We start from the raw sequence: 24,544 nt of genomic DNA, 5'->3' as shown, positions 1-24,544 counted from the left end.
GCAAGGCGGCTCCTTCTATTTAGCCAAACTGTGATTAATATTTAAATGTTTTTGTTGAGGAGCATCAAAAAAAAGGCATTGGGGCTCCCATCAGGAAAGAAGCAGCTGCTTTTCTTTATCTATCTGCTCACATTCTTTGAGCCAAACAGCTCATCGCTGTTCACACACACACTGTGATCCGTCTCTGCGTGTGACAAAGGATGATTATTTTCTTTGTTCCCTGATTGCCAAGACTCTGGAGAATAATCATTTAAAACCAAAGGTTATTCTAATAGCAAAGGGTTTGGCTTAGGCTGATCCCAGACAATGACTGAGTTGACATTTGTTGCTGGGGCTGTTTGAAAGAGTAACTCTTCTTCTGGAAGAATAACGTGAGGTATGCTGGTTTCGTCTATGAGCATAGTCACCACAGGTTGTGACTAGGGGTGGGTTTTGATTATCAATTTATCAATTAAAATCAATTCTGGCTTGGATAACGTGATATCGATTCATTAAAATCCTGAATCGATTTTTTAATATAAATTTATTTTGCCCAAAACGCCAGAATCTCAGGTTAAACCTCACAAAATGTCAACCAGGGGCGGAGCGTGGGGGTGGCTTACTGGGCTTAAGCCCGGGTTGTTTTGTCAGAAGCCCGGGGTCTTTTGGAGTGTAATTTTTTCATAGTTAGATGCCTGGCTGACAACTGTATAAAACAAAAAGTACACACAATATTCGAAGCACATAATGCACACTGTGGGAATTTACGACTGTGCGTGAATCCCCCCTGATATTGGTATGATCCAAGCTCCGGCACTAAGCGACTGAGCGAGGGGGCGGGGCTGCAGCCAGGTGCTCTTGTGCCTGTGAGTGCGCTGTTGGAGAAACGTAGCCAGCCATACTAAGGAGAGCTTAAGTTTGACCAGGTACCAAAGCAAATCATTCGTACCGTACAAATGACGGTGAATCACGAAAGATTGATATCAAACTGATCACTTGACCAATATTACGTTACTCGCTCTTCAAGTGAATCAACAAATGGCGAAATGAAAAGCCGAACAAATGCTATTTTTTTAGAGTCTTAGCTTACGTGTGTTTATTTCATATTTTCAGTTCTTACCCTCCCTGACTAAATCGGTTTCAGTTATGTACTGAAATATAAGAATGGACATTCGAGGCTTCTTTCAAAGAAAAAACTCAGGTAAATGTTATTTTATATATTATGCTTTGTATGTTGTTCAGTATATTTCTATGCAAAACAAGAGGGTACACAGCAGGATATTCACATTTGTAACCAGATATTTACACTTTAGGGAGAAAACATTTTTACTGTACAACATCAATTTGTTTTAGATAAATATTGAAATATCTTTTGAATTAGTTAAATGTCAGAATAAAGAGAGACAGAGCTTCTATTTTTTATCACTTTCATCAAATTTAGGAGCACATGTACACTAAGTTTGTTAATTAATAAGAAACTCCAGACGATTCCATTCTGAGCTGAAGAAGCTTCTGATAGGTTCGTAGAGTCCATGTGAGTAAACTGGTGGCACAGCTGTGGATGCATATAAGGCAAAACACAGAGCCTGTTTCTGTGACATGGGAACATCAAGAGATGTCAACCAAAACACCAGGAACAGAACTGTGGAGCTCCATAAGTGTGGCTCAGTTTGAATACAATTTGGTGCCATTTACAATTAAGAAATACAGATAGTTTCTCTCTTTACTTTAAAGTTAACAAATATGTTTTTATATTTATCTAAAAAATAAACATTTAGTCTGATTTGATGTTACAATTAAAAAAGTGTTTGTGTTTTGATCTGAAGAGTACATTAATATGTGGTTTCAACTGTATATTTAATGATTGTCAGCACAAAGAGGGAGAGAGAGGAACAGAGAGGGAGATGGAGAATGAGGACAGAACAGAGATGAACAAGAGCAGGTGAGACACACATGTTAGTCAAATGGTTGTTTACCAGAAGTATCACCGTATCACAGGTCCTCATGTATCTCGTACCTAGTGTTTCTTTTTAGGTTTGTTATTTTTCAAATTCTACATTTATTAAGTTATTACGGAGCCCCCCAGGGGACATGGGAGAAAAAAAAATTAGGGAGGGGAAAAAAAAAAATTAGGGAGAAAAAAAAAAATTAAGACGGACTTTTGCGAGATCTCGCAAAAGTATTGCGAGCGCTCGCAAAAGTATTGCGAGATCTCGCAAAAGATCCCGCTGCTTTTTGATAGCGTTTCAGTTGAAGGGTGCGGTGCTACGGTACGGGGCTCCATACGGTGCGGACATGGAGGAGGATTTAGAACATTTCCTGCGGTCAAGAGAGGTCCCACACGACGACATCATGCACATGCAACAAGACAAAGTACGTATAAACAACAAAGCATTAAACACCGCGGTTCAAAAGGCGAGTAACTTGTTGAAAAACCGAGGTCGTATATGCAGGCCTTTAATGTTAATTCTTGTAAATATGTTCAGGTTCATTAAACATAACTCGTTAAGTGCACATATGTTTTGAAATTTCAAATCGTGTCCAAATTCATGGGCTGCATCCTCCCGAGGACTCGGGCTTCGTGGTCTACGTGGGCCGGGTTCTCAGAACGGCTGGGGAAATTGGACGTCTAGCCTTCTGATTAGCGTCACCGCTGTCTCGGTGGAGTGTAATAAGCTCGTCCGTCTGCTCCTTTCTATCTAAAATATAAGACGACACTGGAGTAAATTCTCGACCATCTCGCACTTCTGTTTAATCAGTTTTCTGTGTGACGTTGATTAAGCGCTGTAAAACCAATGTGGAACCCACCCGGGGGATTAATAAAGTTTTATTTTATCGAATTTAATCTAATAACTTTAATCTCAGCCAAACCGTTTTACTCACGAACAAATGAAACACTGAAAAAAGCCAAACATTAACATTTTTAGGTTGTCTAAGTGTTTTATATATTAAGTTTAGCCTGAGTAGCTAAAGTCCGCGGTGATCTGAAAATAATATGCCGGGAGTTGTGCCGTTCTTGGCGGCTTTAGTGACCCTTGAGCTCTCGGCTACCTATCGAGCTGGTGGGTAACAGACATCAAGGAAAACGTCGAAGCACTTTTGCAAATATGCGATATCTTGATAAACCGAGAAGATATTTCAAGTTTATACACCCACGTTCTCCCCTGAAATATGTTTAAAAAAATTTTGTGACCCAGAAAGATTAATAACGGTCATTTTAAAACTTATTAACGGCCGCCATTACCGGAAACTGGAGTTTGGCTGGGCCGCACTTTGAATTCTGGGATATGGGCCACGAAGCACACACCGGACCCATCCTTCAAATTCGGTGAAAAGTGAATGTAATTCTTTGTATTACACCCCCTGGCATATGTTAATTTTGTTCTGGTTGTATACATGTTCTGTATACTGTTTCTTAATAAAGTTCAATAATTAAAAAAAAAATAGGTGAAAAGGAGGACGCATTTGTCTGCTGCATTCGGAGGAGTTTACGAATTTAAAATAGAATCTTTGTAGAGATTGCCAGAATTGTTGTACATTTCTGTGCAAATAAAAAAAGAGGAGTCTACGAAATTGGATAGCCTTCGGTGCATCGCTGTGACATAATCGGTCTACAAAAGCGTCCTCAGGAGGATGCAGCCCATGAATTTGGACAATGTGATAAATACAGTTTAAAAAAAAAAAAAAGAGGTTGCAGCCCATGAATTTGGATGTTGTTATCTGGCTGTGCCATTACCATGGTAACATGGACAGCATGGCACAAAATACTTGGTGGAACTTACCTTACTTATACCTTACTAGCAAAATATTTTTTAGTAACGTAGTATATTGCTACAGGAAAAATGATTCTATGTTTCTTTACCTTCTTTTAAATGTACAAAGATGTCCTTTGTCTGTGGTTAGATTAGTTTAGAAGTGTCTTTTTAGACTTTCCCAGCAAAGACATATTGTTTCGGGGACATATTGTTTTATCTCTCCCAGCTCTCAGCTGACGAGACTAGCACCATATATGGAGTTGTTTATTTTATCTGTTTATTATTTTCTTATCCTGTTCTCACTGTCTCTGTGATTTGTGCCAATAAAAATGCCAAGCCACTGTCCATGGTTGTGGGTTGTTTCCAGCAGCTCACCCGTGTACACGTTAAGCATAAAAAAGTAACTTTGTCTCATTGTGTCTCTATTCCTCCTGGGTTTATTTTGCAGGGTTTTCTCCCAACATATATAAATATCTACTACTATTACTATACTAATACTAACACAGCAACAGTAAAGTAATAAGACAGAAGTTGACAGAGTAACTTTTGATAATGATCATGAACAGTGATTAAGAACTCTATTCTAATACAGTTAGTATTCCATGTGTGCTAGTGTGGCTTCCTAGAGTAAAAGTATATTAATACCATTTCTCTAATGTTTTATGTCTGCAGGTGGATAAGGCAGTGCTGTCCGTCATGACTGATGGACAAATGGCAAAATACATAAGGACATATGGTGACAGACTAGCTGTCCAGTCCTTCTGTCAACAAACTAAGTAAAGCACGGATAAAGAGACTGTTCTGCAGAACCTAAGAGATAAAATTGCGGCACGGAAAGTAAGATCAAAAACCAAAGGAGTGCTGTGTGGTTCATCAGGTGTGTTCCAAAAGCAAAGTGAAGGGATGGCAAGACAGAGAAATACTGCAGCAGAGAAGACCTGCAGAAAAATAGAAATCGGATGGCTTCATTTAAGCAGTAATGAATACCGTCAAGTGAGAACCAGAAATGGTGGAGGAACAAGACATGCAACTGTGGAAAAAACTACAACTGTAGCTAAGATTTTGGAAATGGGAAAGGACCTGTTTTTTTCAGATGGGTACTCGCCAAAAGGGAGAGTTGAAGACTTTGTCATTGATATCTGTGATTTTAAAAGAAATCCGATTGCTTTAGATGACACTGTTGGCAAACTTTATGAACAAACCAAATTGAAGCTCCTGAGATTTTACATTTGCACGAAAGATGAAACATTGTTAACAGTTCAGTCCTCATCTGAAGAGGATTTTTCTGTCAGCATAACTGAAGAAGATTCACCGGTGACATTACTTGGATTTGACAGTGAGACAGATGATTTTGTCCCAGATCTACTTGAACATGGGGATTCATCTGACAGTGACACTGGCAAACAGGTTTGTTAAAATAAGAAAGTTATTATTAAAAATAATGATCACTTTAAAGTTACTGTATTTTGTTGTGTTTAGTAGTGCTCGGTGGTAACATGCGACATTTTCTAATTTTGTTGTACTATTGTACTATTGTACTAGGTTTGACTGTGCAACTGCAATAAAGAGTTGTCTTATTCAAGTGCTTTATGTACATCTACGAATATTTGCACTTCTGAAGGATGAAATTATTCCAGGAATTTGTTGTTGACTTGTGTGGTAAGGTACATTTAATGCATCTGTGAAAGACTTACAGCTTTTTATTCATTAACATGTACAAAATGACTGGCTGCTGAAAAAATAATTGAATTATTTTCGTTTGTGTCTTGTGTTTGTTTTCTGGTTCACAGATTCACAATTTCCAGATGGAACCCAATCCAAAAAAACTGAAATCACTCTGTGAGGCAGTGACAACACAAAGTCCAGAAAAATCCCATCATATGCATTCAACCCCAACAGACATTAAAAACACTGTCGTGGGACAGCGGCAGCAGACTGACTCAAGTGATCATGATTTCCCTGACCACTGCTCTGAAATTATTGATCTGACCAGTATAGTTCCTAACAAATCCTTCAAACTAGAGTCCTGGGACAAACTTCCAGAAGATTTGGAATGTCGTTTTCCACACATAGACGAAGCGGATACGGTTGTATGGAATCCTGAAGAGGATCTTGTCAGAGCAGATGGTGATGACACAGTCGTGATAACCCTGAATTATGTCAACAGTGAGGATCTCAGACAGGTAAGACCATGGACAGTTGTGGTTGATATGGTTCAAGTGTGACAAAATATGGAAATTTATTAATAATCAAATTCAGTAACTTGCATAGTTCTGATTTTAAAAAAGCTGATCATGCATTCCTGCTTGGACAAAATTTAAGCATGTGTGTTATTTTCTGTAATATTCTTTTGGATCTTAAAAGAAATAACTCACAGTACTGTGAAAGAATTGCTCAATTTCTATTAATCAGAATTCATCTCTTGTTTGTTTAAAACTTGATTTTTTTTGCAGCAGTAATACAACATTTTAAGTAGCAATAAGTACATCAAGATCTGATAAAAACCTGTGGGATTCCACTGTAATATGTCTTTTTACTCTTGTAAGTGAGACATGTAGGCTGAAAATAAAGTGGTGTATTTTTGTTCTATTTCTTAATACCTATTGACATATTTTGAAGACTTTTTAAGAACATTCATGACTTAGAATAGGCCAAGGTAGAAGATTGAAGAAGAGTCTTCTAATCTTGAAGGGTTAAGGTGTCTGTTGTCAATTAATGCAATACTTCCTTCTCAGAATGCCGACACAAATGGATTACCTATGGATGGTTTCCTGCTACCATTGTCTTCAGCTAATGGCTTGCCCACACCCCATATGCAGTCAATACAAGAGGAAGCACCCCAGATTGCACAGGTAAGATGGATCAATTCAGGCAACCATAAACACCTACCTTTACATACTGTAGAGATGCCAAAAATGTCATGCTATTTTCTGAGGATATGGCAGTTTGTGGGTCTATTTGAATTAAAAGGATATTGTCAGTTGAGAGACAATTCCAGTGTTTTACATTAACATAAGATTAAACAGGAAATTTAGTCTTGAAATCAAGTTATTTACATAACACAGCAGTGAGACATTGTTTTGGTGTCACTATTGTGTTCTCTTCCTATTTTGCACATAAGTGAGTCTTCTCATACATGTAAAGAACACTTGTATAATTTTCTGTGAGGCATACAAGGACATCCATCAGGCCACAATGTTAATGTTATATATAAATTGTCAGTGCAACCATGGTTTGGGAATGTACAGCCCACTAAAATTAGACAAATAAATTTCAAACTTTTTCAGAACATTGATATTGTGTAATCTGTACAATTCATTTGCATTTCTTATAGAATGTGCATGTTTTGTCTTTTACTCAGGACCATGGACTGAATTTCATTGCACAAGGTTTGCGTTTAGATTCAAGCAACCAACTTTCCCCATCAAATTCAGGAGACCCACAGAGCCCCCTACATGTATCAATTCGCAGGATAAAAGTTGTTGATGATCTTTTGGCTGTATTTATAGACAGTCGCATTCTGAATGTGACTTTAAAGATGAACTTTGTAAATGAAAATGCTGTTGATGATGCTGGGGTGTCAAGGGAGGTTTACACTGCATTTTGGGAGCAATTTTTGGAACAGTGTGAAGGTGAAAATGAACGAGTTCCAAGGCTGAGGCCAGACTTTAGTGAGGCTGAATGGCAAGCAGTTGGGCAGATATGGGTGAAAGGCTTACTAGACCATGGTGTCTTTCCAGTGAGGCTGTCAAGGGCTTTCATTTTAGCCTGCATCCACGGAATGGACTCAGTTGATGTAGACATTCTGATTGCATCGTTTCTCAACTATCTGCCTCCTGTTGAGAGATCAGCTGTTGAGAAGGCTCTCCAAGGCACAATGGATGAAAATGATGAAGAGGACCTGCTTGACCTTTTTACAAGGATGGGTTCCCACTTCCTACCACCTAAGAACAACATGCAGCCTGCCATTGAAACAATGGCTCATAAGGCCATTCTCCAAGAGCCAAAGTATATAATGGATTGCTTCTCCACACCCATGGCACATCTGCAGCTGAAACTGGCAGACAAGGAAAGTGTGTTATCTCTGTATGAGACAAAGAAGGCCACAGGCAAAAGACTAGTGCAGCTATTTGAAGCAACAAAAATCATGCTGTCTCACGGAGAACAAACAACGTTTAACCATCTTCAGCGTTATGTTAAAAACGCTGATGAAACCAAAGCTGAAAAAATCCTGCGCTTCTGCACAGGATCTTCCGTGATATGTGTTGACAAAATTTTGGTGTGCTTTAATGCTGAAACTGGGCTCAACAGAAGGCCTGTTGCTCACACCTGTGGAGCTACCCTTGAAGTGCCATGCACTTACAGTTCTTATCCTGAATTTCGCACAGAGTTCGACAATGTCCTTTCCAGCAATTACTTTGAAATGGACATCATTTGAACTTGATGAGTGTACTAATGGTTAGAGCTGTAATTTTTATTTGTATGATTATCCTTGAGTTCATAAATTCTGTCTTGTTTCATTTTGTCATTGAAGCATTTGATATATTCAGCCGTATAACAAGCAGTCACAAATTTAATTTTCTGATGGTTTAGTTGTATGTTAGGTCAGATTTCACAAGGACTCTTTATTGTTTAAAATTCTTTGAAAATGACCACATCTTTAACTTCTGTTGAAAACAAGGTTTGTGTTTAGCGTTAGAGGGACAGATCACATCAAAATTTGCTGTACACATTGTCATTATTTTCTTTTACTCCAGCCATCAGCCAGAATAAAGGCTCGCTTTTGTTTTAAGTTGATTGTCCTCTCTCTCTCCTTGTCTGCTTTTGGGTACGTTCTCTCAACACACCTGCATACCCCGCAGTGACACACATTGGCTTGCTGTTTATCCATCTAGAATGTTTTGTCGTGAGTTGCCTAGTTTTGGGAGATATTAGCTGTAGAGATCTCTTCCTTGTTGAAAAACAACATGAAGCTACATAAGGACTTTGCTACTAAGCATTAAGTACCATGTGAAACAAGAGAGGGGTAGGCTTGTACAGTCAATATCTCTAAAATTGGGCAACTCACACTAAAACAGTGTGGATTAAGGAATACTACAGCTAGCGAACAGAAAAATTTGTAAATTTGATTTTAGGGTGAAAAGTCCATTAATGTTAGTAAAGAATGTCACTATGGTTGCGAAAGAAGTTATTGAAAGTTAATGATAAGACCCTGTTTACAAATTCTTAAAGCTGATGTGGCCTATAAACATCATCTTGTAACAATAAGTCCTATTTTCCCTTGATTAGCTTCCAAAATGTTTACTAGTTGTTTTGTTAAAAATCATATTGCCATCACAAGTTGTTTTTTTTTTTTGAAAGGACTTTGCCATAATGTGACATACAGATGATTCACAATTCTTTATACTGTCTTATATAATTACAAATTAACAAGCAATGATAATCAGATTTAACAGTTTCTAGGATAAACAAGATTGTAGGCCAGGATTTCTAATTAGATTAAATAGTATATATGGTTAATTATAAAGTATTGCTACATTTTTGACAGATTATGCACTTCTGTCTACCCTTCTCTGAAATTAAAGTGCCTGGGAACACAGGCAGTCAATACACAGATGTTGTCGATATGCTTTTGTCATTTGCAATTTTTTAGTTGTCTGTACTACATAGTCCAAAAATAATTAGAAATTGATTAGATTTCAGTTTATTTGTCCGGTAGTTCAACAACACATATCATCCTTTCAGAAGTGGTGAGTTTTGCAAAAATAGCATTCGAATGAAATTGCTGTTCATCAACAGAACAGGTGGGTGCAAAGAATTTGTTATTCAGCTGATAAAATAAGCTTCAGATAAATTCAGTGACAAAAAAAGAATGTTTATATCTATTAGAAATTCTAAGAGTTCAAAAGGTCTCTATTTAGTTCTTTATTTTTTCAGTTTTGTTTAACCAACATTAAAAAACTAAATGCGTGAGTGTTAATTTAAACATTGATCTAGGGATTTCCACCCATTTAACACGTTATTTATTATATTTTATTTTATATTTTATACATTTTATTTTGTGATGTGATGTGAGCGCAGGTGCAACCCAACAGGCCCCAAACGTTCCTGGCAGCAAGTAAAAATGAAATATAAAAATATAGTCCAAACAGGTAAGGTGTAATTGTATCATGGGCCATAGTGCTTGGTCTGTTTGTCCGATGTAAATCAATTGCAGTTAGAGGCTACATTAATTGTCTTTCTGTAAGCACTTATTGAAATTATCTGAGCACATTACAAGTACATATTTGCTTACTCTGTATGCTCAAATGTGACCCGTTATGGCCACTAGAAAAAAAGCGGAGGCCCGAAAAAAAAGATGGGGGTCCTCCACCACCACCACCACACAGAGGCTGAGCAGTTGGCTTCCACATTTGTGATAATGGGAACACCACAAACGAGTACAGGAGACGTTTCACTTCCTCAGTTTCCTTTATCTCTCACTCACACACGCATGCATCCAGGCACGCAACAAAACATATTTTATTAACTCACCTGGATGAGTCCCATGCAACAAAACTGAAGGAGGTTTTTGTCCAGAAACCCACCATCAAAGTACCCGTTGTCTCTGATGTCTGCAAATAAGGATAACCAGAACTCCAGACACTGGCTGCGAAGAAAACGCCACCAGTATTCAATCCTTTGATTGGCGGTACTTGCTCCCTCCAAGTAACTCTCAGGGGTGTCGTTAGGAGCCACGGGCACAAGGAAACGCTGAAAGCCTCTAACATGGCCATTTTCAGTTCCAAGATCGCCCCTCACAACTCTAGGGCAGCCCTTTAAACGCTGCACCGCTTCTATGTAATACCCCCCGATCACTTTCGGATTACTATTTGTTGTGTATGCATTAAGCCAGATTATTTTTCTCGAGAAACCGTCAATACTACCATTGATACAGATGCCATATGGCTTCAGTTTGTCGTAGGAGTCCATGTGCCAGATGAAATTCGGCCCTTTTGAAAAATAGTTCCTCCGCCTGAAACGTACTGCTTGCCTCAGTGCGACGCCTCGGGGATCCAGCTCCTTCAAAACCAAGCGCACATCCTCTTTCCTCACGCGTAGTCCATGTTCCCTGCATTTAGCGTACATCCATCGGTATCCGTGAAGCTGCCCAGAGTACTGCAATTGGTTGTCTATAAATTCAACCAAGACGGCCAGGTCAGAGTACGCTTTGTGGCAATACTTTTGCGAGCGCTCGCAATACTTTTGCGAGATCTCGCAATACTTTTGCGAGCGCTCGCAATACTTTTGCGAGATCTCGCAAAAGTCCGTCTTAATTTTTTTTTTCTCCCTAATTCTTTTTTTTTTTCCCTCCCTAATTTTTTTTTCTCCCATGTCCCCTGGGGGGCTCCGTAAGTTATGCAGGCTTGTTTGCACAACAAGGCTAAATAATTATATAAACTTTTCTCAATCTAAATAGTGGACTTTGGTAGAATTAAAAAATAAGTGTAGTGCAGGTCTATGATGATTTTTAGTGCTACTATCATCTAGTTCTGATTCTGGTTCTGTCTTGGTTAAGTCCTCAGTAGTCCTGATTTTGAACTGTTGCAGTCCTGTGTTAATTCCGGATCAGTTCTGGGCCTGGTTGAATTGGGGTTTAGTCCTCGTGTCTTGATGCAGCCCCGACTTTGTTCTGCCTCGCTGCTTAATTAAAAAACTAGTCTAAGGTGTCCTGCACATGTGATATAGATTTTTCCCTATATGAAGTCATTCTTTTTTGAACAAAACTCAAAACAGAGCCAATTAATCTTTCAGTCATTTCTACCCCCCCCCCCCCCCCCCCCAAAAAAAAATAAATAAATCCCACATGCATACTACCCTTTAGGGCTAAGCCCCGGGTGTTTCAAATGTCTGGCTCCGCCTCTGATGTCAACAACCACCAAACAGCTAAAACAGTAAAAGAGAGCAGGAACACGGATTCTGCACGGAGACGTAAACACAAAGCTCGGACCCGCCGACAGATCAGGATCAGTGAGATGTCGCCTTTCTCACCGACGGCACGGACACAGTCGGGGCTGAAAGCCGACAGCTCGCTGATTCTGATGTTTCGGCGGTTTTGTGTTTACGCCTGTGTTTTTTTGCTGATTCTAAAGCTGTTAGTTTGATCTCTCTCCAAACGGAACCAGCAGCAAAAGAAGATCCAAACTACGCTTCACATAAACATCATCATGAACTCACTCTTAGTGATAGTAGTGATGTGTCTGTTGCGAACGAAACGGCTCTTAGTTCTGACTCTTTGAAGTGAACGATGCCAACTCCTTATTGGGAGCCGTGGGGGGGTTCTCACCCTCTCTCTCGCACTTTTTTCCCGCTTCACTCCTCACGCAGTCTTGTGCTTTGCTGGGCAGAGGGGGGAGGGGCGGTAGTTACACTGGCAGTAGCACAGGAACAGAGCGGGAGGGAGAGAGAGAGAAAGAGCCAGGGACAACAACGTCACATTAGAAAGGTATAGAGATTGAAAATGTGACGTCACTCAGGGGTAAAACCGCAAAGAATTCTGGGAACTCGTGGCAAGAGGTACTAGCGCACGCAGGCTTTTAATTGAAATCAGTCACACAGCGATAAAAAGAAACACAAAAATGTCAAGAAGCCGTTGTATTATTAACTGCAATAGCCGGTCGCATGACAGCCACGGGAAGCCGACGGGTAAAGAGATCGGTTGTTATCGGATTACGTTGTTGAAGAGAAATTGTTCGAGCCATGTTTCCGAAGTAACAAAGAGGCGACTGGATTGCAGCCATTCAAAGACCAAATATAACGTCCCAGAACACTCCAGCTCACAGGTTAGTCTGCTCCAAGCATTTACACGAAGGTCAGTCTGCTGTTGTAGTTAATGCGTCATTTTCATAACATAATTGGTGATATAGGTTACAAGCAAGTCTGGCGCTGAACAGAAATTGTCGCTCCTTTGTTTATTGTGCATAAATAGTGAATTGTCCTGACACAATATTGTGTTTCGCTTCTGTTATTATGGTACATTGACAAAAACATATACTTTTATTCACAGGGTAAAACAGTTGTTTTGTATCACTAATTGCCCAGTACGATTACAGCATACAGTATTATTGTCACTGCTACATTTCTGTGATGCTACCAGAAATTATTTCCACTGCTAATTAATTACCGTTGAGCTCAAAGGTCCTATTAATAAACGGTTAACGAATCTGTATTTATGACGACGATTTGTGAGACTGGTAAACTTATGATGTGTACGATGGTCTTTACTTTCTACACGGTGCATTTCAAGGTCCTGCACCCATCCGTCGGTAAACTGTACCTGGGCTTGTTGCAGTGACCTGAAGTTACTAAACTTCATGAGTGTATGCACTCACTCCAAGAACCGTATAATTATAAATATGAGCGTGGTGAAAGTTGGGCAGCACGCTAACGTATTTTGTCCCTCTGTGTGCTCGTAAGGGTCTAACACTTTCACTGGTTTGATTTTTTTTCCTCGTATCTTTTCTTTGACTTTCATCAAGTCTGTCTTTGTACGGACCGGCATTGTTCTCCTTCGTTTTGTACATAACTTTTTGGGCGGCAAAGAAAAAGCAAGAATTTATTGGAACCGAAGAATGAACGTTTTGCGGTGCTGCAAATGCTTGCATTTGATGCAGGTACTTGGATTGTTTTGCCACGAGTTCACGGCATGCAATGAGCGAAAGTCACGTGGTCTGTCAATCTCTATAGTAATCATCCACAGCTATTTTCAGTTGCGGATGATAAAGGATTCAGAAAGTTTATTCATGCAGGCCCATATGACAGAGAACATGCATGTTCTTTTTGTTTTCATATTTTAGTTTATATTTAATTGTGTTGTGGTTTGCAGTGTTTTGTGTTGTTTCACTTTAAATTTGTTTAAAAGGAAAGAGCTGAAAATTTAAATAGTTAAAAGTTGAAATGTGAATAGTTGGTTTTTGTATTATATGATTTATTTATTAGATTTTATGTGGAGTGAATAAATAAAAGTATATTTACGGTGGCTCCTACAGACAAAACACGTACAAAACACAACAGAAATGCTCCAGGATGCTAGGGGGCAGTGTTGAGCTTTTGTTACCTCGTGGCTACACAAGCCAGGAAGTACCAACGACCGGATTTGGTGTGTGGTAATAACAGGTAAATGAACATTTTTTTAAATTATTTGAATATATATGAATGCTTGTGTATAAATACACAAACAATACACATATGCTTTCAATTGTGTAATTTAAGTGATCTAGTAGCTCTGTTTTGAAGTTCAGTTAACGCTAGAAATGTGTTTTGTAGTTTGTACGTGTTTTGTCTCTAGGGGCCACCGCATATATTTATATATAAACATATATAAATAAAACCACTTTTTTACATTAGTAATTCCTTTTGTGCATAATTTAAAATTATTGTTAATAATAAATTAATTAAAGCAACAAAACAACCTGAAGAGCCGGTTCTCTAAAAAGAGCTGGAAATCCCATCACTATTCCCTCTGACTTTTCTGTTTTGCTTCCACCACAATAAAATTACACTTCATGCACAGCTCTCTCTCTCTCTCAGTGTCATGATCCTGGGCCATGTTGGCACAGTATTCTTAGTTTTTGTGTGTTTTGTGTTTTGTTCTTTATTTATGTCCTGGTTTCTAGGTTGTTCTGTTAAGTTGTTCCTTATTTGACTTCCCCTTGTGACTTTTACCCCCTGTGTGCCCCTCTGTGTATCTGTGAGCCCTCGTCTCCCCTCCTTGTGTTTTATTCAATGTTTTCCCCAGCCCGTTATGTCTGTGCTCTCTCTCCTCCTGTCTGAACCTCTGTGTACTTCCTGTTTTACTTTGACAGTCTCTCGTCAGTATGCGTCATGTTGCGTTCACTCCTGCCCTGTCTCGTTACGATTATCTGTGTCAGCCGTGCTCCCACTTCCCTCGTTAACCCTCTGTGTATTTATGTCCGCGTCTCCCTCTGTTCTGTGTCGCGTTCTCCCTCATTCATGGCCGTGTGTTTCTCCGTCTATTACGTTATAGTTTCCCAGTTTAGTTTGTATGGTTTTGCTCTCCAACAATAAAGCTGTGAATTTTGAGTTAATTCCTGCCTCCGTGAGTTTGCGATTGGGTCCTCATCCAGCCTGCACACAGCCGAATCATGACACTCAGTGTACTTCAAGAACAGTTTCCCGTCTAAAAATCTGTTTTCTGCATTATTAACTTGCTTGTTACACAAGTCTGCCGTTGTTTACAGGCTGTCGGCCGCTGTTTTTTTCCTTTTACTTACTTCCAACAAACCCTAATTTCTGCTGTTCAATAGGCTACTGATCAAATGTAAACTTTTTAAATTATGCATAATTGCAAAACTCTCAGCTGTGTCTCTAATCAAACCTCTGTAACTTTGCTCTGCTTCACTTCAGCAGCATCAGGTAATGTTCATGTGTTGATTCATGGTTTTCTTTCTTTTTTGATCTAATGCAGAATCTTTTTATAAAATCCAGGCCAGGAAAATCACCTTCATGTTTTTCTGTTTTATCTTCAGCTACTTTGACACAAAGGCATCTGCTGTGATGCTCACACCTTTGATAAAGTCTCACCACAAGTGTCAGCTTTGTTTCTATAGATACAAAAATATGGAAATGTACTGATGCATGATCTGAATTATAATATTTCTGACTGTTTGAGGCAAAATTTCCCAGATTCGAATCGAATCGAATCGAATTGAATCAAATCGAATTGTGGATCAAATCGATTCAGGACCTTGTGAATCAGAATCAAATCCATCCATCCATCCATCCATCCATCTTCATCCGCTTTGTCCGGGGCCGGGTCGCGGGGGCAGCAGCCTAAGCAAAGAGGCCCAGACCTCCCTCTCCCCAGCCACCTCCTCCAGCTTATCCGGGGAACACCAAGGCGTTCCCAGGCCAGCCGAGAGATATAATCTCTCCAGCGTGTCCTGGGTCTGCCCCAGGGCCTCCTCCCGGTGGGACATGCCTGGAACACCTCACCCAGGAGGCGCCCAGGGGGCATCCTTGTCAGATGCCCGAACCACCTCAGCTGGCTCCTTTCCATGTGGAGCAGCAGCTGCTCTACTCTGAGCCCCTCCCGGATGGCCAAACTTCTCACCCTATCTCTAAGTGACTGTCCTGTGCTACAGTCCATGTGCCTGGTCTCTCACACGGGACTGCTTGTGTGTGAGGTACAGTTCCATAATAGCCACTGATCTTTAGTTAACTGTGGGAATTTCACTCACACATCAGACCCATTCACACTCAGTGCCCACTAATATACCTCCACTCATATCTGAATACGAAGCTGCAGCTGTAATCAAACTGCTGACCTCGGCTGTGTCGGCTGTGTTCTTCCAACTGAGCGACACCCGCCCAAAACCACCAACTCAGATTTCCTTTCTTACACAAATCAAGAGAGATATTTTTGTCTTGTGAAATTGTAATTTAGGTCTTCCCATGACACAGCAGAAGTGTTGACCCACTGTATGTCTGAGTATTCAAGTCAAGCCTTTGATCGCAGTTATGTCGCACATGTTTGAAGCTTTGTAATGAGACAGTCATAAATAGCACTGATATAGTTGGCTGCTTAAAAGAGGCCTCCCACGTCACCCCTGAGGAACATCACTGAAAGGAAATGCATCAGAAGATGCCAGTAACAGCTGATCAATGGCTGCATGAAAGGACATCAGTGCAGAGGTGGGACCAAGTCATTGTTTTGCAAGTCTCAAGTAAGTCTCAAGTCTTTATCCTCAAGTCTCAAGTCAAGTCTCAAGTAATGTCAGGCAAGTCAGAGTCGAGTCTCAAGTCACTGGTGTAAAAGTCCGAGTCAAGTCACAAGTCTGAAACTTTGAATTTCAAGTCCTTTCGAGTCTTTAAAAAAAAAAAACGAAAAAAAGCATGTTGCAGTTATGCTAAATGTAAATATTAGACCATGTAATTTTAAAATCTGTGTTTTTCTCAACACATGACAAAATAGTGAACTTAGAAAATATACACAAATTGTGAAATTGCACCTCTTTAAAATGCAGCTCAATTAAACCTAGCTCCAAGAATAATTTTCACCGACAGTTCTGAGATACGCTGCATGTTATTCTTGGATGCGGTTGTAGGACCGGCTTTAAAATCGCATGACAAAAATATCATACACATTAAAAAAAACTGTATCACCAACGTAGCCTGGACAACATTTGCTAGTTAGATGAAGTCAGCTATCTCATCGTAGCATATTTATATGCATATTTATAATTATACGGTTCTTGGAGTGAGTGCATACACTCATGAAGTTTAGTAACTTCAGGTCACTGCAACAAGCCCAGGTACAGTTTACCGACGGATGGGTGCAGGACCTTGAAATGCACCGTGTAGAAAGTAAAGACCATCGTACACATCATAAGTTTACCAGTCTCACAAATCGTCTTCATAAATACAGATTCGTTAACCGTTTATTAATAGGACCTTTGAGCTCAGCGGTAATTAATTAGCAGTGGAAATAATTTCTGGTAGCATCACAGAAATGTAGCAGTGACAATAATATTGTATGTTGTAATCGTACTGGGCAATTAGTGATACAAAAAACCTGTTTTATCCTGTGAATAAAAGTATATGTTTTTGTCAATGTACCATAATAACAGAAGCGAAACGCAATATTGCGTCAGGACAATTCACTATTTATGCACAATAAATAAAGGAGCATAGCGCGACAATTTCTGTTCAGCACCAGACTTGCTTGTAACCTATATCACCAATTATGTTATGAAAATGACGTATTAACTACAACAGCAGACTGACCTTCGTGTAAATGCTTGGAGCAGACTAACCTGTGAGCTGGAGAGTTCTGGGACGTTATATTTGCTCTTTGAATGGCTGCAATCCAGTCGCCTCTTTGTTACTTCGGAAACATGGCTCGAACAATTTCTCTTCAACGACGTAATCCGATAACAACCGATCTCTTTACCTGTCGGCTTCCCGTGGCTGTCATGCGACCGGCTATTGCAGTTAATAATACAACGGCTTCTTGACATTTTTGTGTTTCTTTTTATCGCTGTATAACTGATTTCAATTGAAAGCCTGCGTGCGCTAGTACCGCTTGCCATGAGTTCCCAGAATCCTTTGCGGTTCTACCCGTGAATGACGTCACATTTTCAATCTCTATATAATATGTATGTTAAATTTTATATTTGGGGTAAAATATCAAGTCTTTTCAAGTAAACCGGTTCAAGTCCAATTCAAGTCCCAAGTCATTGGTGTAAAAGTCCAAGTCAAGTCACAAGTCTTAGAACATTTTTTCAAGTCAAGTCTAAAGTCATAAAATTAATGACTCGAGTCTGACTCGAGTCCAAGTCATGTGACTCGAGTCCACACCTCTGCATCAGTGACACTGGAGTTATATCCACACAAAGCGGCTTTGTACTCGCTCAAAAATGTGTTCTCAGGCAGCATTATTATTATTATTAAAATTATATGAAAAGTGATCCTCTTTAGTTTTTTGCTGGTTACTGCTGATCCAAAAACAGACACTCACTCACTGTGGCCAGCTCAATCAACCTACAAAACTGGTCAAATTCACTTATGACCCCCCAAAAATGCTTAAATACACTTAAAAATGCTTGTGACAATAACTAAAGATTATTGAGAAATAAGGAGCGCGAGTGTGAAGCATCTGCTTTTTCACAGAGATGTTTGCAGAGATAAAAGGATAACACTGCAAAGATCATATTGAATATTTCTGTATGCACATGATTGGTTGTATACAGTGTTGGGAAGGTTACTTTTAAAATGTATTCCATTACAGAATACAGATTACATGCCCCAAAATGTATTCTGTAACGTATTCCGTTACGTTACTCAATGACAGTAACGTATTCTGAATACTTTGGATTACTTAATATATTATCATGCTTTTTACAACAACGTGAATGTACTATTGCTGTGTGATTTATTACTATTACTGAAGGTCCGCGACTCCGAACTGTAGTAAAGGGACCTCTGACTAATACGGCGGGGTCCCTGTCGGCTCGTAGCCGAAAAATAGCTTTACTTTGTTGTGTGGGTCAACTTTTCTTGCGAGAGACAGAGAGAGGCGTTGAAAGGCTGCTCCAACGGAACTTATTGTTTTCAGAGGAAAACACGAACACGGTGTACAGTCGAGTCCTAACAGCTTACTTACAGCTGGGCTCGTCAGGCACTCTTCTTGGCTGCAGTGGTTATTATTATATTTACATGCTTCCAGCTCCCGTTTTTCCTCGATGACAACTCGTACCTTTCCACTCCCCTTTTTCTCCCTCCTCGCGCTCACAGACCCATAACGTGTATGGCAGTCCATTCTCCCTGCAACACGGACTACACTACCCATGATGCTACATTCTTTAGAGCTATGCTTGTAGCATTCTGCCTGTTAGCTTAGCACAACAACAACAACAACGAAATGGCGCTCTCTCACCCAGGAAACACGCAGTCGCAGAGAGAGAGAGAGAGCGTCGCCCTGTAACCATGGCAACCGTAACGCTGCCGCCTGGAACAAAAGAGCGTAGCTGTCAAACAAAACCCAAACAGTCCTGACCCGCGACAATATGAAACAGGAAAGTACCGCAGTGTAATCCATTTATTTCAACAAAGTAACTGTATTCTGAATACCACCTTTTTAAACGGTAACTGTAACGGAATACAGTTACTCATATTTTGTATTTTAAATACGTAACGGCGGTACATGTATTCCGTTACTCCCCAACACTGGTTGTATACTCTAAAGGTATCGCAGCATGAGAGCTGATGAGTCCAATAGTCTCTCTGTTCTAAACTAACCGCTAAACTGTGATGGTATATGGAGTCTGCAGTCAGCTGACCACTGAAACCTGACTACTAAGTGTCTGACACTGCAGGCTGACCAAGACTTCACTCCACACTACCCATCAGCTGAGTCAGTGGATCCACATGGATGAGACTGGATCCAGATTAGTTCGTGTCATTTACTCAAACAGCATCAGGAAATGTTTCCAATTGTCTTCTTCTATTATTTTGAATGTATTTTGTAAAGTTATGATGTCAAATGTGTGGTGGAATGAACCGGCAGCTTTTCCAATCTCACTATTGACTGAACATGCTTTAGAGCAGCGGTCCCCAACCCCCGGGCCTCGGACCGGTCCGTGAGTCGTTTGGTACCGGCCGCGAGAGTTGAGGCTCAGGTGTGAAATGTATAGTTTTCAGGGTTTTTATCGGTTTTCAGCGTTATTTTGTTATCGTTTTTATCGTTAACTCGGTTTTCCTGGGTCTTTTCAGTGTGTTATGAATAAATCTTCTTTTTTTCGGTACCGGTACTAGTTTTATTTTGTTGTATTTATCCGCGACACCTTAAAGGCCGGTCCGTGAAAATATTGTCGGGCATAAACCGGTCCATGGTGCAAAAAAGGTTGGGGACCGCTGCTTTAGACTACAGGCCACAACTACATTCATACGGTGCCTGAAGTGGTTGTATGCCTGGTATCTGTGGCCAGTTTGGGATCACCACGTAACCTAATGTGCGTGTTAGGTTACTGTGAGAGGAAATCAGAGAACCCAAAGGAGACCAGGAAGAAATTTCAAATTTCACACAGAAAAGTCAGAAACCCTCTTGCTATGAGCTGACAGATATCGCCCCGTTTCCAAGAGCTTGCTCAGGTGGATCATTGGATTGTTGTTGTTGTTTTCTGTATTATTGTAAAATATAAAGTGCTTTGAGAAAACTGTTGCTGCAATTTGGCACTATATAAATAAAACTGAACTGAACTAAATGATGCTTTTCAAACTTATACTTTCATTGGTTTGATACATCAACACTAATTTTACAGCACTTCAGATAAAAACACGGAAATGTAATTTTGGTGACAAATCCACCTTGTCCTGTACAGTCAGGACTCTCTGATACTAACATGCCTCCCTATAAATACAGCTCTGTGTAGGAGTTTAACTGCAGACAGACAGGTGGACATACAGATGGATCATAGTTAAGATTACAGACTGGATTTTCAAAATAAAATTCACATTTAGAGGGAGGCAGGTTTCATGTAGGTTGAGCAAAGTCTTGGATGGACGAGGTTTGGGTTTCACGTCAGGGCCCCTGATGTGGCACTGGATGAGGTTTTTAATAAGGAGGTGCATGGCAGGTTAAGCTTCTGTAGAACAGCTCATCTGCTCGTCAGAAGGTTGGTGGTCCAGTCCCCAGCTGCTCCAGGCAACATATAACCCCAAGTTGCAAGTTGCTAGAAAGCACGTGAGAATAGAAAATCTGAAAATCGTTGCCAGTTACTGTGAACCCCGCATGAGGTATGAATAGAAAATAAACTAGTAATAAACCATGTGCAGAATATTTCTCAGTAATCAAAGAGGAAAACAGAATCATATTTGGAGAGAAGCCATCCTCAAAGCTGATATACACATGTAGGAATGTGATCCATTGTCTCTTCACCTTTGCTTCAGCCAAAGTGTTGAGCCACTCTGATCACGTTATCTAATTTACTGTCGTTAATTAAAGGTTTGGATAGCTCAGTAGGTAGCGTGGTCGGCCCATGATCGGAAGGTTGGGGGTTCGAATCCACTGAACGGGCACCTGATATACCCCTGAGCAACTGTTAAAGAGTGAAGGTGAAAATTGTAGCCACTGTCTGTTAGACTGAGAATGTCCAACAGAGGAATGGGACGGATGATGGCAGATCCATGGTGTAATTGTGGTTGTGGCATTTCTGCCTCTCCATCAGCGTGTCCAAAATTAGCTCTGATAAACACAGACTGCATTTTACTTCTGGTCAAGTGATTAAAGAAAGTCTTTGCATAGCAGGCAGGGAGCCATTCATTCATAGCACAGCTGGATGATTGTGGGTGGATCTCAAAGACATGCTAATATGCAGCACTCAACATTTCATTTGCTGGAGTGACAGTGCTAACATCACACAGCACTTCCACCCCAGCCTGTCGTGAGATACAGGTCTTTCAATCCCCGTCCTGTTTAATCCAGTGGAAACAGCGTGTTGTATCCAGGCAACAAGTTTGTTGCCAGGTGACAGATACAGAGGTCCCGAGACCAGAGACTGCATGTAACAATTCCATATGAGTAAGGCTTTGAAAATCATGCTTTGATCAGCTTTACCCATTAAACCAAACGATGCATTCACATGCTCCGGCCTGCCTGCGAGCAGAAGAAGTGGCAGTAAAAGTCAATGGCAGGAAACTGATCTCTGCACCTTCTGTGAACCCTTATCTGCTTGCCTAATTGCCACATGGAATCGTGATGTTCGCAGTGACAGCTTATCAGAGGAGATATATCTGCCAGCAAATATGAAAACAGCCATAAGTGGTGGGATTATCAAACATGTTTCTGCCAACACACTGGGCCTTTAATGTGGCAGCCACAAGCAGAGATAATGATCATTTCCAAGAGCTTCAGCTGACAAATCCACCACCACCATTAAAGGCTTTCATTCTTGCCCAGAGCTGTGTGGGGAGACTGTATACTTTTACTTTGATTTAGATGCAGCTGCTTTAGCGGGGGCCATTTGTTTCCTCAGGCATGTTTATGTCAAGTAAGAACTCGGATTTGTTAGGCAAATATTGGAACTGTACGCTAGTTTACTGCTCCTTCTGTAGGTGAAACACCTGCTTTATTAAGCATATATTCTGTACACATATACACAGTACTATGGAACCTTTTAGACTCTTTTATCTTATTGTTTTGGTTTTTCACATTTTTGCTTTCAGCCACCTATTTTTTCATTCCAATGAAAATCCCGTGTGCTGTCAAAAATTTAATTAGCTGGAAAATCCTCCAAAGAATCTGGGAATTGCTTTGAAAAAACAGGAAAGATAAACAGGAAAGACTAAGATTGATCATGACTTTGAATGAATGAGTACTAACATTTAAGCACAAGTGTTAAGAAAGCAAGACTCCTCACTCAGCAGCTACAGTCATGAAAAAGGAAGTTCTCACTGAAAAGCTACACTACTCAAAACTTTTAGAAATCCTCAATTTTTCCACTTTTTTCAAATTGAAAATGGTGCATTTTAATGTCTAATTAAGATAAGATAAGATAAGATAACCTTTATTAGTCCCACACGTGGGAAATTTGTTATTTTAATTGCACTCTGAAATGAAAGCATAGTACAAATAAGCAGTTGGCATTAAAATAGAAACCATGGAATCAATTTATAGGCCAAAGTGTACTCTGATCTTTGACCCATCAGTAGCACCTTTGGCAGATATATATATATATATATATATATATATATATATATATATATATATATATATATATATATATATATATATATATATATATACGAAGGATTGTGTGTGCAATGAACAGGGCAGAGCAGAAATAAACCGGCTGCTAGAGGAGAACAGACTGCTTCAATCACAGTTGCAAAAGACAGAGCTGAATGAAAGTTTCTTAAAGGATGATACTGAAAAAGTAAGATATTACACTGGACTACATTGTTATGCTGTCTTAATGTCCCTCTTCAACACTGTCAAAGATTTCCTGCCAATATCGAAGAAACTGACAGGTTTCCAAATGCTCTTACTCACACTAATGCGTCTGAGACTTGATCTTCCAGTCCAGCATCTTTGTCATCCATTCGATGTGTCCCACAAAACACTGTCTTTTGTCTTCACCGATACCATTGATGTTTTGTATGCCCGCTTAGGAGCACTGGTGCACTGGCCTGAGAGGCACTGTCTGCAGGCGACAATGCCTCCACAGTTTACTGAAACTTTTGGAAAACGAGTAGCCATCATTGTTGACTGTTTTGAGATTCGAACAGAAAGACCATCTAATTTAAAGGCACGTGCACAAACATACTCTCATTACAAGGGTACACACACCATAAATACCTCATCGGGATTACACCCCATGGAGCTATTTCTTTCATTTCCAGGGGATGGGGGGTCGTGCATCAGATAAACACATCACAGAGAGATGTGGCATTCTTCAAAAGCTGTTACCAGGGGACGTAGTATTGGCTGACAGAGGCTTTGACATCAGAAATGCTGTAGGAATGATGTGTGCGGAGGTCAAGATTCCAGCTTTCACAAAAGGCTACTGACACTTGATGCAAGGGACGTTGAACAAACAAGAGCAATTGCCCACCTGAGAATTCATGTTGAGCGAGTAATAGGTAGTTAGCGCAACAAGTTCAAAATGTTACACACTACAATGCCAATCCGATTACTCTTATCATGTGAGGCTGAAGACAACACTTCTTGATAAGATCGTTAAGGTTTGCTGTGTTTTGGTGAATATGTGCCCCAGTGTTGTTGTCAAACCAGGGCCAAATGACACTTGCTCCTGTTGAGTATTCTTAAAGCTGTTTTTTTGGATGTACAGTACATTGTAAATAGTTGTACTTTGTGTGAAGTTGTTTTAATAAAACAAAAAAGAATAGTATATTTGTTTGTTTGTTTTATTCTTGATCTGTTCACATGTACTTAGCAATCACATAAAAATGAAATGCAAACTATTTACATGGTAACACACAGCTGGCATTAATCTTGAACCACAAAATGAAACATTACAGGTTATTTAGAGCAGCACGTTGTTTGGAGAAGTATTTCCCAACAAGTTCAGGAAGGCACACTTTACGAAAGAAGTCTTGTGCTTGCTTTAAGCGCGGTTCCCAGAAATCCACATCAGGGAAGATGCATATCACAGCAAGGTCTCTCTGTGTCCACACAACGCGGTCACAGTGGTCGTCTGGGTTTCCACTACACTTCCTTATTTCATACGGGTCCACATTACGGATGCACGCAATTTTTTCAAAGTACCGTCTCTTGGCGTCTGGACACAATC

The 24,544-nt window shown here is 40.0% G+C and overlaps 1 protein-coding gene and 1 pseudogene across 3 annotated transcripts; both read left to right on the top strand.

Annotated features, from left to right (window-relative positions):
• The first annotated feature begins 2,274 nt into the window (after positions 1-2,274).
• Positions 2,275-8,510, top strand: LOC147309369 (uncharacterized). 3 transcript variants are annotated; one of them, XM_086269037.1, is made up of 4 exons: positions 2,275-2,352; positions 5,525-5,917; positions 6,470-6,586; positions 7,096-8,510. In XM_086269037.1, exons 1-4 carry the CDS (start codon positions 2,275-2,277, stop codon positions 8,170-8,172), a joined length of 1,665 nt encoding a protein of 554 aa, XP_086125163.1. In that variant the 3' UTR covers positions 8,173-8,510. The 3 variants fall into 3 exon arrangements, with proteins under 3 accessions (XP_086125163.1, XP_086125164.1, XP_086125162.1); XM_086269038.1 differs by lacking the exon at positions 2,275-2,352 and adding an exon at positions 4,650-5,141; XM_086269036.1 differs by lacking the exons at positions 2,275-2,352; positions 6,470-6,586.
• A 14,537-nt stretch (positions 8,511-23,047) lies between these two features.
• Positions 23,048-23,712, top strand: LOC147309368 (uncharacterized; annotated as a pseudogene).
• The last annotated feature ends 832 nt before the right edge of the window (positions 23,713-24,544 follow it).

Source organism: Aulonocara sp. 'chitande type north' Nkhata Bay, linkage group LG17 (genome assembly GCF_057382095.1).
Source record: "Aulonocara sp. 'chitande type north' Nkhata Bay isolate Kocher_YH1m ecotype deep benthic linkage group LG17, A_spYH_male_GT1.1, whole genome shotgun sequence".
In the NCBI taxonomy this organism is placed as follows: Eukaryota; Metazoa; Chordata; class Actinopteri; order Cichliformes; family Cichlidae; genus Aulonocara; species Aulonocara sp. 'chitande type north' Nkhata Bay.
This window is presented reverse-complemented; position numbering and strand designations above follow the sequence as displayed.